This window comes from Ostrea edulis, chromosome 5 (assembly GCF_947568905.1).
Source record: "Ostrea edulis chromosome 5, xbOstEdul1.1, whole genome shotgun sequence".
NCBI classification, from domain to species: domain Eukaryota; kingdom Metazoa; phylum Mollusca; class Bivalvia; order Ostreida; family Ostreidae; genus Ostrea; species Ostrea edulis.
The window spans coordinates 7,069,796-7,084,284 of record NC_079168.1 but is presented as its reverse complement, the minus strand read 5'-3'; the positions used below and the strand labels follow the sequence as shown (position 1 = coordinate 7,084,284).

Sequence of the window (14,489 nt, the reverse complement as noted above, 5' to 3'; positions counted from 1 at the left end):
ACAAAGTTCAATACAGAGATAAGAGTTATCTGCCCTTCACATGGTTTCCAGACCATTAGATATCATAGCTAACATGTTAGTCGAGTTTAATAATATTCAGTATTTTATTTTTTAAAAATGAAATGGGTTTGTAATTTGAAATCACACTGTATTAAAAAAATTACTGATCCCAGAAATTTGATTTATTAACATCTGTCTGGTTTTTTTTTTTTTATAGATTTACTAAAGTAGCAAAGCGATGATAAAACTTTTTTAAGAACAAGATGATTTCCATAAACACTACATGCTGCTCATTATTATACATGTACGTGTACATCTTCACTACCCAGGGGTTTTCAGTCCACTCCGCTCCCCATAAACCTTTGGCAGATAGAGCTATTCAAAGTTGGCATTTATGGGGAGCGAATTGGACTGAAAACCTTTGGTTAGCGAAGATGTACATGTGCTGTGCAGCTGCACTAAACTTCATACAGTGGAAAGCTGTGATTTCAGCAAATCAGAGTCCTTTTACAGTAGAAGTGCTTTAGATTAACTGATTCAATAAATTTGCTTATTATAATTTTAAGTATAATGTACAACATGTTGGTTATATTGCTTTCTGATCATATTCTTCTTGCTTCAGATTGAAGAGATCGAGAAAAACATGTTTAATCTACGAAAATCTCCACGAAGGAAAAACCATGTTCGAATTCAGGAAGGACCAAGTTTACGATCTAGATCCCGTTCACGATCCAAAAGCCCTGGAAGGCGGATTCCACATTCATAGTGCCCATCTCTAGACTCTAGTCCATCTCTGTATTTCTGTGGAGCCAGACCCACATTATTTTTGTAAAACCTCCTTCTATGCCAGTTTTGATTATGTGAAGGAGAGAAAGCATATTTCATTTTGAATCATCAGTTGATGAGGTACATTTGTATGTACAGAGCTTAATGTTGAGTTGATGAGGTACATTTGTATGTACAGAGCTTAATGTTGAGTTAATGAGGTACATTTGTATGTACAGAGCTTGATGTTGAGCTGATGAGGTACATTTGTATGTACAGAGCTTGATGACATTTAGATCTAACATGCTGTTTAGTGTTGTTTTGTAAATACTTCATGTATATTTATTGTTAATAGTTCACAAGGGAGATAACTGTTGTACATAGAGTTAGATGTAGAGGGATAGTATTATGTAAATACCTCCGTGTATCTTGCGTTTAAAACACGCACATTGTCTCTGATTTATGTTACACATGTACAACTTTGTAAATCCAGGAAATCAACAAGGCAATAAATCGTTTTGATTAATTTTGAATGGGAGCTGAGTAGCGCTGTATTTCTTCAGTTCTTTTAAAAATTACTAAATCCTATTTTTACCTGTACCATTGCAAAGATATGTACATGTCTTATGCATTAAAAATTGTATATTTACAGAGCAAAGGCAATGTTTTGTGCATGTACTTAAAAAAGAAATGTGTCTGTGATAATTGCATTTATTTTACATGTTTGTACAGTAACATACAAATTATTCATGCTGTGAGAATTGATGTTGTGGTTTCCTCTGGACTGTATGTTGCCTTTATTTACATACTGTATTGAGTAAAACCATTCCTTTGTATCTTCATACAGTTTTACAAATCCATTGTAAATACACACATATCCAAGATGTAGCAAGATGAATTCCATTTTAAAAAAGTTTTTATTTTTAATTCTTTTTTACCAATATAATACATTCCTTTTTAATTTTATAGCATGTTTCTGCAAGTACATTTCTAGATCTGATTTTTGTATGGTTAGATTTGAAACTCTTACACAATTAAAATCTTTATATTTGTATTTATTTTATGGATATTATATTTTCATATACATGTACATTGTACTCTTATAATAGATGTTGCCCACACAAAGCATTTTTGTAATGCATTACTAAGTATATAAAGTCCAAGATTGCATTATAGATAATCATTAGGTTTTATTTGTACTATAGTAGGTGATTTTTTACTTCTATAAATTTTGAGGTAATATTTAATATGGGAACACAGGGACAAACAATAATGTAAGGGTAAAAGATATTGTTTCAAGCATAACTGTCTCGGGATTTTGTTTATTTTTTATTCTAGTTCAAGTTTTAAACTTTGACAATTTATAGTAGTACCTGTTTGTACCAAACACCATTATACTGAACATCTGGTTATTACAAACTCAAATTCATTCTCTATACATACAAAGGCTACAGCACATTGACAGTCCTCGAAGGATCGTCGTAACGGTGTCTCGCTATGTTGGGGAATTTTGGGTATTTTATTCAGCAATTCCGACACCCAAAATGCACCTCGTTAAGGAAAGGTTTATAAAATTTGCAACTGAAGTTTTGCTGTAATATTTACATGTACATTGTATGTTTACATGTTTTATCAGCAGAAGGTTGTGGTACACTATACTGTCAAGTGTAGGGTGAGAGCAGTGTGCGGAAGTGATTTGTGATAATTATTTACTTTGAAAAATCAAATTCCATATTGTCAGTTATTTATTTATTTATAAATAAAATGACACAGAAGTCCAGGCATTTGTTTACTGTTTAATATTCAAATGAACAAAATGGACGAATCGCACTTATTAGTGACTCAGAAAATCATGGAATGCCAGAGATTTTTTTATTACATATTTACGTCTTCTTCAAGTAGTTTCTTTGATTTGAGCATGATCATTCACTGGTGAGTTTCCTGATGACAGATGGTTTAATTCTGTATTTGTGGAGCTAGTCACATCAGTTTTAGACAGTTGTTTACCATTAACATTGCCACCACTTGAGACAGCTGTTTTAGATGTTCCTTGAAACATAGCTTTATAAGTAGCTTGCAGTTCACTTTCTTGTTTTTTGATTCCATCCTTGCACATTTGCATATACTTCCTCGTAGAGGGATCTGTAACAAAAAAGAAACAAGTAGGAGTAAATGGATTGAAAACTACATGTTAACATTGCTATGGTTACCTAGCTATCATACATACATAGATTTTCAGTACATGTCATCTCCATATTACAAAAGATCATGAGAATCAAATTAAGAACTGAAGAAAATGTGGAACAATGTTGGATATGCTCTCTGACAACATTACCTTGAAAGTCATTGTTAGGTTTGCCTAAAAAGCCTTTGTACAACAGTATAATACTGAAATTTGTATAGCACCCTAATCAATTAAAATATCTAAAGTGCTTCACATTAAAACATGATTGAAAACTAATTTCGTGACATTATTTTACACAAATAAATAAAATTATTTGCCATTAAAAATCAGAAATATACAACACACTGATTCTGCTAAAAATGTCATTTGTAATTAAACATTGAAATGAACTTTAAAGAAGTATCTTTAGGTTTCTTTAGAAAGAGTCTGGTGGTTTTCCTTGTCTTTGTTCTACAGGCAAAGCTTTTCAGTGTTGGTGCTATATAGTCAATGACCTCCCATGAATATCCCCAATTTGGCCTCATGTGGCTTCAGATTAGGCTACTCAAGATATAATAATATACACGTCTGCCTGTTAAGGTGTACAAACATATCATGTTTGAGACGGCTTTAGTCGTAAAAGGGAGATAATTTTGTTTTGATGGGGACGTTGATCATTTATTTGTTTCTTAAGGGTTTATTTGATTTAGAGTTTGGTTAATAATCAAATCCTGCTTTTTTGAGATCAAATCCTGATTGTTTAGGGTGTACATTCATTATTTACCGAAGGTTCGAAGTTTATTTATAACAACCACTTCATCGGATGATTACCGATTGGTGAATTTGTTGGAGGAGGTGCATGTTTTTCTCAACCAATCTTATGACTTTTGCGAAAAAATATATAAAATCATCAATTTGACAGGTCCTTCCCATTGAGGCATGGCAGACACTACTAAGTATTTGAAATGATTACCGGTTTGATCTGCGTTTTGGAGTGATGACATGGATTCCTCGTAATTTGCTAGGTGGTATAGGGCCACTCCCTTTCTGTGGTACGCTTTAATATTCCCAGGACTACATTGTAGAACTTCATTACAGTATTCCACTATTTTACTGTTGTTTGGTTCCTTCTCTTGGAGTAAACAAGCTGAAAACAGAAAATATAAGAATAGGTTATGACTTAAGGTAGGTCCTTAGTCCTGGATTTTTGGGATTTAGGTAGCATTTTTTTGTTTGGAATCAATAAATTAACATTCAGAGTAATGAAAAAAGGCAAAACAGTTCAGGGTTTCCATATTAATTTTCATTACATACACCACTAAAGTCATATACCCTGATGTAGATTTTTATGACATTCATTGGAAACAGTTATTTGTTGTTATTTTAATATAAAAACAACAAAATGTTTTTTGAATTGCATTTATTTATCAGGAAACATGTCAATAACTAAAACACATGTCATTTTCAATATGTTCATCAAGTTTTAGAATAATATGTGGAAAATTATTGAATTAGCGTTATTCCCCAAAATGTTAAAAACAAACAAATGTGGACGCATTTTCCTTATAGCATGGTTTACATATCATTTTTTCTGTTTATATTAGTAGAGTTACATCTGTTATAGTTATTCATGGGGGAAAATCCATACCTTTCCTTAATAATTTCAAATCTATAGCTTCCAGATTATGTATACCCCCATCAAAAACTTAAGTCTGGCACCATACAGCTGAGCTATTTAAATCACTCGGAATTAAAATTGTATGTAATTTCATGAAAAGACACAGATAATGATTCCTTATCACCTTGGTAAACTGTTTGTCAAAAATAAAGGAAATCTATCGCATTATGGACTTGATAAATAGTTGAATGAAAACAGAGTTATTGTCCTTGGATTCAATATTTTGAAACATATCATTGACTATTCAAATATAACTAAGAAGTTTGAAATATTTTATGGCTAACAAGATTTTTTACAATAACTATTGAAAAAGATTCCAACAAAATTTATGTTCCTATCATTAAATTATTGACTTTGCAAAATCCTATGACGTCACACGAGTGTGGAACTACGTTAAGTCTTAACATATTAAATCGAAATGGAAGTCTGTACAAGTTTATAGTCATTTACATGATTAAGCCGATGTTAAATATCTCCAAATTGACATAACAGAGAGGATGAAATTGATGACTAGTTTGTACATGTCTACTCTTAACATGCAGCTGTACAATTACATGTATACAGGTCTACTCTTACCATGCAGCTGTACAATTACATGTATACAGGTCTACTCTTAACATGCAGCTGAACAATTACATGTATACAGGTCTACTCTTAACATGCAGCTGTACAATTACATGTATACAGGTCTACTCTTAACATGCAGCTTTAGGGAGCGAGCAAGCATAGAGAAGTAAGAACATTTTCGTTGCAAAAACTTTTTTCTCCGAAACCGTCAACTTTGGTGCCATGTTGATAGTTGAATTAAGTGACATGTAAACTTAAACAGGGCTCATGCCTTGTTTTCCAAATAAAAGGATTAGATGTTTCAAATATATCTTTGCATCAGTTTTTAAATTTAGGTTTGTTGCTATGACTAAGTTTTACACACACATCAAATACCAAGCTCTAGTCAGCTCAGTATATTCCATTACGCTACAACGTCAATATTCATAGGGGAAAGTAGTCCTGGAGAATTGACACTGTACAAAGTTTGATCAAATACTACCATATTACTAATTAACATCCAAAATTTTTCACCAAAATAGTGTACATGTCCCTTTAACATGTTTAACACAGAAAAACAAATTTAATAAAACTGTATATATTATACAAATAATGAAAATGGGCACCTGCTATTTCGATTGAGATTTTTCAACATTCAAAGAAGTTATGGATATCTTTTGCCCTTTTGAAGAGGTGTGTATGTGTACGCTACTGTATCTTGACATTGTCCAGAGGATATATCTAAAAGCCATTTATTCTTCAATTTAAACACAAATTCACTATTTCCCACCATCCAATGTGCCCTCCAGGGGTATTAATCCCATGGGGACAGTTCTAGTTAATCTATGAAGTACTAGTCTTAAGGTTAACTGTAATCTTAGTTTCTGTCCCACAGGTGCTTTGGTCTTATGTATTATCAGTAATTCAATATTTACATTAGGACTGCAACGAGTACCCGAAATAACCGAAAACCAGGGGTCGTGTTGTTCGGGTCGGGTTCGGTTCCATTTTCGGTTTGGGTCCGATTTTTATGATAGAATCATTATTAGAAATCTGTTTAAACAAAATGGTGTCGAAATCCAAAATGTGGCTGTATTTCAATCAATTGTTAAATGATGGCATTGTTGACAAAACAATAACAGTATGTAAGATATGTCAGAAACATTTAAAGTACACCACAGGATCAACATCGTCAATGACAAAACATTGAAAGTATGGAATGGAAACGTGTAGAAGTGACAATGCTCTCTCTAGTACCACGGATGTCGAGTCTAAACCAAAGTCCACTTCTGCGAATAATTATTTTAATAAATTACAAATAAAGGTTTTTGATTTTACCTTGTATGTTTCATTTTTAAAATAGCTACATTATATAGACCTGAACCGAAACACCTGAATCCGCATTAAAAAATCCTAAACCGACCTGACCCGAAATTTTTTGGAACTGAAACAGCCCTAACTTACATATGTGCCAATTCATATATAATAACGACTCAAGCACCTGTATTCTGGCCGCCATTTTAACAGGTTGGGAACACTTTCCCTGTAGCGAGATCATCTCACTAAAATGCTATTATCCTCTTTAGGGAGATAATAAACATTACCATATCGTAAAGGAGAAGGAGGCTGAAACCCAATGCAAATCATCGGTACTTAAATTGTTTTGGTTTATAGATTTGCAGTACTAGTATTGGACATCTTAACATGAAAAGATGTACTCCTTTTGAATCAGTATTTTTCTCGGTTGAATGGGACATATTAGGGACAGGCCCTCACCAGTTAGAATGCCTCCCATATACCTGTAATGTAGCAGAATTACTTCAAAACGATTTTAAATTCACCAAAGAATAAAAGCGTAAATTTAAAAGCTAAAACTGAATACAACTATTTGCAAGTCCGTACCACTGTAAAAACCCGTAAAATAATATTGTAAACAGAACACTTTGAAATGTCACTTTTCTCGATTCAAATTGACAGCCATTTTACCAAGAACTGTCATTGGAACACCTTGCTGTTTTCAAAAACAAATGCTTAATGAAGACCCGCCCACTACCATATATGGAAAACAGTGAAACATACCTTTCGCAAAGAGCTTGAAGGCAAAAAGAGTATGATGTTCTGTGGACACAGAATTAACCTATAGAATTGAAAGATGAACAGGCAGAAATAATCTCTGCAGTGCTAAAAAAAATATCTGTTTGACAGTGCAATCTCATTAATTTTCTTCATTCAGGCCTAATGAAAGAATTTTCATCAAAAGAAGAATATTAAACATTCAAATTAATTTAATTTGACACTGTAATGTTGACTTAAGTTATATTTCTTAATTTACAGCATTTATTTGAAACTATGTAATTATCCTGTAAAATAACGGCGTAGTAAAGATTGCAGTAACCTTTTCCGTATAAGGTCATATCTCGATATTTGGGAGCTGTTCGCTTACGCAATGACAAGTTCCGGTAAAATGGAAGCTGAACACAGCGAAATTCAAACTCATAGGTTTTAGTTTTCTCTTTATGCTAATTAAAATGGAATCAATAGCAAGTCAGTCGTGGAGGTAACTTTTTTGGTTGTATATTAATGATATATGTGACATGATTTTACCAAACACGTACCGAGTGCAATTTTTATTTTGCTACATTGTGGGTATATGGGACACTATTAAACCATGCAGGTCCGTAGGACATTATTACTTTAACGATAGAACATTATATCTTGGGACATATTTCTACTCTCGTTAAAGACGGATATCAAATCATGTTTCTGACTTTCAGGGAGAAGATCTCGCATAAGGAAAAGTTCCCAATCTGTTTAAGCTACATGCTTGTGACTGTCTTTTTTACCTGCTAAATTATTATAACAATCCGTTTTTAATTTGTTGAATTTATGTTCAAGTTCTAATGAAAGCTTTTTGGTAGGTGGTCCATCCATTCCCATCACTGCACTCAACTTTTCATCCGAACCTACACCTTTCAATTGAAGAATAGCTCTGTGGTACTTTCCAATAGCTTTTTTCACATTTTTACTTCTGAATAATTCATTTCCCTCCATCTTAAACGTCTCTGCTGATGTTATCATATCTTCATCGGTAGGTTTTGACGGCGCTGTAGCCATATTGTTCAATTAAATGAATTAATATCACCTTCGTGGTTTACAAAATGCGTCCCCAATGTGATTTTTCACTTTTGATAGTCGTAAAACGAGCAACCAAGTTTGTTTTTTTTAATACATAACAATGGTGTTTGTCACATAAATCACTAACTTAAAGATATCTATATTTTCACATTGATGAAATCCTTAAAAAAATTAAAATTTGATATGAAATGAATTAAAATAGTTAGGCCTAGCGTGCGCTATTGTCGTTTTCCAAATCAACATCTTTTGAACGTTTGAAAGGAACGTGAAAGAAGTGTTTCCTTTCAAGCATGTTAAATACATAGATATCGCACATGTCACATCGGCGTAATCATGGCAGAAGCGATGAGAGCAAATGTTGGTGCTTTGTTGAAAGGAATAGATAGGTAACGTACATAGCGTTTTGCTGGAACTTATGTTGAATCTTTTAGACTATATTTGCATTTAAATAGACCATTAGATATTTCAATATCTTTAACTGCTGGCAACGAGACTGCGAAATCGGTTTCCCGTCAACAGTCTGTTAGCGTTACAGACAGAAAAGCTTGATTTCTTCTTCTACAATTTTTTGCTCGTTTTCAGCCCGCGTTATTAGATATCTTCCAATGGACCAACTTCAACACTGTACCTGCAAGTTATGAAAATTATGCCAACACAAATAGATACACGATTAACGCTTTGAACTGAAAATTTTCAAATTTTATTTTTACATTTGTTGTTTACAATGCTTAACTTATGTAAAGTATTTCTAAATTTCAACCAGTTAGTTGTTGAGTTACAAGTGAGATACGACACTCAATTCTTCATAATGTAAACAAGACTCGTGCCATTTTTTAGTTTAAAACAAAATGAGTATTTGGATAGAAAGTGGTAGTTAACATCAAAATCTCATATATTGATTAGGTACAACCCGGAAAACCTGGGAACATTGGAGAAGTACATTTTCATGCAAGCTCAGGAAGGAACCTACGACTTGGAAGCTAACCTTGCTGTCCTCAAGCTGTAAGTCCGTAGTCCATGTGTAGAAATTCAAATTCCCACTCACCCACTTGCATAGATTTGGTTACAAGTTTTCGACTGAACCATTGAAAGTAGTCGTTATTTGACCACATGTTGGCTTAATCATTCTGAAAGTGTTTTTCATTGATAGAGACAAATAAGTTATCTCCCTAATGTACATGTGTATCAACTGTAACTTTTGATTCTGTCAATGGTAACCAATGAAATATTTTCATGTTTGTTTGTTATGATTATAATTTTGTGAGAGTCAGGGAAAAACTGTTAGGTGCAGTAATAAATCAAAACAGTAGGGGAGGGTTGTGTCATCTTTATGTGGTAATTAAATCAACTTTGTTATAATTTTTCCCTTCATTTATGAAAAAAAATGAATTAAGTTAGAACAAACATATTTTGTAATCTTTTTGAAATTTTTATTTTATGTTTCTTAATTGTAAAATATCTATATATACCAAAAGGACTCATCAAATTTGGGAGGGAGTGGGGGTCATCAAATTTTTGTGGGATGCAAGCACACTCAATTACTTGTCATGTCTTTTCAGATCCCATAGTAGAATGTATATCATATATATAGAATACACCTCATGCTCAATTACTTATGTCTTTTCAGATACCAGTTCAACCCCATGCATTATCAGACGACAGTGGCATGCCAGATTTTACTCAAAGCTCTCACAAATATGCCTCACACAGATTTCACCCTGTGTAAATGCTTGATTGATGCAGTCAGAGTAAGTTTACTATGCATATTTTGCTTATTGTAAATCACTTGATATGTTCTGAAAGGGACAAGTATTTGTATTGCATATTATAGCCAGAAGTATGGTTCAAGCATTGTTTATAAATCTAAGAACAGATGTGGGTTTTTTTATATCGATATTGAGATAATAATTAATTATGTCTTATGTACATGTGTTATACAGCACGACGAAGAGCCAACAGCACAGGTCATGAATCTTGCACACTTATTGGAAACCTGTCAGTTCAGAGAATTCTGGGTAAGGAAAACTCTTTGTCACTTCAAGAGATCTCTAGATAAATAAAACTCTTGTTAGTTAAGAGAATTTTAGGTATGTAAAACTCTTGTTAGTTAAGAGAATTCTAGATATGTAAAACTCTTGTTAGTTAAGAGAATTCAAAGTAAGTAAAACTCTTGTCTGTTTAATTAAGGAATTTCGGTAAATAAAATTCGTATCAGTTAGAAGAGAATTCTGGGTAAATAGAACTCTTGCAGATAAAGAATGATGGGCAAGTAAAACTTCTGTCAATTAGAAAATTATGGGCAAGTTGAACTTATTCAAGGACATTGTAAGAGTTAAGAGTTGGACACCTGTCATTTCGGGGAATTCTGGGTATTAAACTTAAACTTTACAAGGACATTGTGATGAGAGCTAATTGTTCATATTTTTTTCTGTTGATACAGGGGGCTTTGAGAACAAATCCTGACTTGACATCCAACATCAGAGGATTTGATGATTCAGTAAGAAAATGTAAGAGACTTATGTAAAGAAAAAGTTTAAATGCAGTTCTTTGCAAAATATTTATTCAGACCCTCCTTTTTTATGTGGAAGCTGTCTGTAGAAGCATGTTAAGAACAGCATTTAAATATCTTCTTACCTTACCACAAATGAAATTAAGGCTATTTTGGTTGCATGGCATATCTTTGGATGCCTCATCCATCTTGCGATCTAACCGCTGCATCTGACCTACCTTTTTCCCTTCAATGATTCTGATGAAAGGTAACATCTTAAAAGGTATTTTTCTAGTCTTGATATAAGTGATACTGTATATTAACATTAAAGATGATTTATGAGCTTTGTCTAGTAATTTCAAATACTTCAAGGATGATGATTGAGATTATCCAATTGTAGTACAAGCAATAATGGTAGAAGGTGTATATCTTATATTTGCCAAACTGAATCCAAGTTCATACTATACACTACCCATCATAAATAATTATACACATAAGCTTTTTACACATTTTGGCATGAAATATATTCAATATAATGAAAAAAAGCTGAATTCACTGTGCATAACTTTCAATTTATCTCGGTAAAATAATCAATAAATGATATTTCAGACAGGTATTGAAAGTGCACTGTCGGAGAATATCTGATCCGAGGACATCTTGTTTTCTGATCCGAGGACATCTTGTTTTCTGATCTGAGGACATCTTGTTTTCTGATTCGGGGACATCTTGTTTTCTGATCCGGGGACATATTGTTTTCTGATCTGAGGACATATTGTTTTCTGATAAGGGGACATTGTTTTCTGATTAGGAAACATATCGTTTTGGGTCTGTCAGCATCTTTAATCTTTGTCATGACTTTTAAATTATTTAAAATGTGTTAAACCGAAAATTTAAGGGGTTTTATGGAATTGAAATTTTGATTAAAATGGCTGACAACCACTTCAGTAGATGTTGTCAAAACTTCCGAGACATAAAAGACCACTTGGCATGTGCAATGTATTTTACGACCCTTTGCTTCAGAATTCATCAATAAAATACACTGAATCCTGTTGTTTTAAACATTTGCTGTCATGACGGAAGTATAGTATAGTGTCACAGGATTGTGTTTAGGGCAAGTGTTTTGTCTCTTGTGTGTTATGTCTTTCAGTTTTATGTCATGTGATTTTTGTATTTCAGTTGTTTGTCACGTGATAGCAGCAACCTACCAGACTATACCTTCAGATGTGTTGAAAGAATTACTTGGAGATATTCCAGGTAAACTTTAGTTTAAAAATATTTTATTCAACTGTCCTCTCCATTAAACTGACATGCCACATCTTCGTGTAGGTGGAGGTTACTTTATGTACAAAAAATGTATGACATCAGAATCTTATTTATAGCCGAAAAGGCAGAAACTTGGATCTGAATTTCATGTGTGAAAACCAAACTCTTGTCTTTGAAATGCAATATATATTTATTAATGAATTATTAGTGCAATGCATTTCTATAAATGCATTATTTCTCATAAGTGTAATATATTTCTATAAATGCATTATAAATTCTTGCAGAGGATCAAGTCCAACAATGGATAACTAAATACGGCTGGAAACATCAGGAGGATGGAAACGTTTTTATCGTCAATCAGGAGGAGAGCATCAAAACGAAGAACATCACAGAGAAAATCACGTTTGATAGTGAGTGCTACAATCAGGCTCTAGTTCATTATTTTCTCTTTCCAATGTTCGATAATTTTTTATTCAAGTAGAAATGTTACCCGCTGTGGGTGAGGTATTACAAATTCTGACTAATGCATGGCATTGACATCTGTAGCAGTGAGGGTTCTTTATCGTGAACGCTTACCGTGACACAATACCTGTTTTTAAGGTCTTATCCGAAAGACCTGTGACTTTCACGTCAATTGCAGAGTGCCCTGCCATGGAACAGGCACTACATACATGAACGTTAATCGTGTTAAGAGTAGACGACAACCACGGGTACAGCCAGTCGTAGTAGTCACGAGTTTATATTTATATTACAAATCGCATTTTCCTCTATGAACCAACCAATTTCAGCACGCGACACAATCCGTTCACATTGACTATGAACGGATTATGAACTAGCTTAAAGCACGTGACTGAGAGAGTGTAATGGTGGGAAAAAAATAGAACATCTGTTACAAAGATCTCGCAAGTCACACCTTTAGATTAAGATTGTAAACTTACGTGGATTATCATCCCAATCTTGCGGTCTCCTACCTCCAAAATACAGTGCACCTTGCAATGTTGATAAAAGGCAGGGTGAGATCAAATGTGACGTCATGTCTATGTGTTGACATACGTCACAATAACTACTGTGACAGAGGCTAGAAGTTCGTTTTATGCAACAAAATAGAAGCAATGTAAACAAAAGATGTTTTAGTAAATGAATATAAATATAAGAAATGAACATCACTAGCGCGATTCACAGAATTTGCCTCAAATCCAAATCCGTTCATACTGACCATGAACAGCTCAAAAGTGATGTTCATTTCTTAAATATTGTCTGATTTTGTTTGTTAGTTGATATCAGTTAACTAAGCAAGTTACTGGCAATTTGAAACCTCATAGCTGGCCTAGAATAAATTTGAACTTTTATGTGATATACATAAACAGATACATGTATGTGTTAATAACTGTTAATTTGTTTCTTTCAGGTGTTGCAGGCATCATGGCTAATTGTCGAACTATAAAACGCTAGAGACTTTGTAACTTATAACATTTTACCATGAACATTGTCAGATTTTAAATATATATGTACATGTATGTAAAAATACAAAAAAAATTGAAAAAGAGGAAAATAATTAATAAATTGGGCAACTTAATAATTTTTTGGGTTATTTTTGTTAAGTATGATATGGGTCAGAATAACCCAAGACCAGCAAAAATATGTCACAAAAGAATCTACATTTTATTTACAATTATTTTACTTCAGAAAATTTTATAAAACATTATTACCTTACAGTAAGTCTAATCAAAGTTCACATAAACAGCATCCAATGCTTGTTTACCGCCAAACTGAATTCAGACATGAGGAGATAAGCTGTCACAAATCGGCCATTAAGTCCAATCCAATGTAGAAATCCAAATCTAATTCAGATCTGTAAAGTGCTTAATCTTAACACAAAATTTATATTCTCTTTATTCTAAAATGAACTAGAGAATTCCTTTTCTGGAATACATTGTATACACATTTAGAATATTAAAACAGGTAGAGTATTGCATCATCTTTCCATTAAACTATGACAAACATTGTAAAATTATGTCGAGAATATTGTCTATGTTACATAGGCAGTATATTAAACAAATACACAATCAAATATGAAAAGGCCAAGTAAAATTAATTACTTGGATCTTGGTCAATTTTGTCAAAAATACATGTAGATGAAGGAAGGTTTTTTTTAATATAATTATTGGACAAGGGATTTTACTCAGAAATTCTAAACAGTTCCATAACAAAACAAGCATCGGGGAAAACCTCTCACAATGTGCCACAGCAGAATGACCATTGTGCCATGTCTGTAGAGATATTAATGCCATCGTAATGAAATATTTAGAACTACGTAACCCTGCTGCCCATTTGCAAAATTTGAACTGCAAACATATGGATGACCCAGACTAATTCAATTGGCTATCCTTGGACGATTCTGCTCGCTTCAGCCCACTCCAGTGTGTGAGGTACATGTACAAACCACGTGA

At 33.2% G+C, this 14,489-nt stretch overlaps 3 protein-coding genes across 8 annotated transcripts in view; 2 read left to right on the top strand and 1 right to left on the bottom strand.

Annotated features, from left to right (window-relative positions):
• Positions 1-2,545, top strand: part of LOC125649153 (centrosomal protein of 128 kDa-like) — a 38,045-nt gene extending 35,500 nt beyond the window's left edge. For all 5 annotated transcript variants that reach the window (XM_056167140.1, XM_056167144.1, XM_056167143.1 and 2 more), the window contains one exon: positions 623-2,545. In XM_056167140.1, the coding sequence (XP_056023115.1) occupies positions 623-766 (144 nt within the window). In that variant the 3' untranslated portion in view covers positions 767-2,545. The remainder of the gene's footprint in view (positions 1-622) is intronic.
• A 3-nt stretch (positions 2,546-2,548) lies between these two features.
• LOC125649154 (tetratricopeptide repeat protein 9C-like) lies at positions 2,549-8,553 on the bottom strand. The gene is made up of 3 exons (XM_048876409.2): positions 7,997-8,553; positions 3,903-4,076; positions 2,549-2,907 (listed from the first exon to the last, which is right to left on the bottom strand). Exons 1-3 carry the CDS (start codon positions 8,265-8,267, stop codon positions 2,660-2,662), a joined length of 693 nt encoding a protein of 230 aa, XP_048732366.2. The 5' UTR covers positions 8,268-8,553; the 3' UTR covers positions 2,549-2,659.
• LOC125649155 (eukaryotic translation initiation factor 3 subunit K) lies at positions 8,539-13,615 on the top strand. Of its 2 annotated transcripts, XM_048876410.2 has the most exons (8): positions 8,539-8,674; positions 9,192-9,290; positions 9,916-10,036; positions 10,229-10,303; positions 10,729-10,795; positions 11,953-12,030; positions 12,324-12,449; positions 13,448-13,615. In XM_048876410.2, exons 1-8 carry the CDS (start codon positions 8,622-8,624, stop codon positions 13,489-13,491), a joined length of 663 nt encoding a protein of 220 aa, XP_048732367.1. In that variant the 5' UTR covers positions 8,539-8,621; the 3' UTR covers positions 13,492-13,615. The 2 variants fall into 2 exon arrangements, with proteins under 2 accessions (XP_048732367.1, XP_056023120.1); XM_056167145.1 differs by having other exon boundaries at positions 8,557-8,674; positions 12,324-13,615.
• Positions 13,616-14,489: the final 874 nt, after the last annotated feature.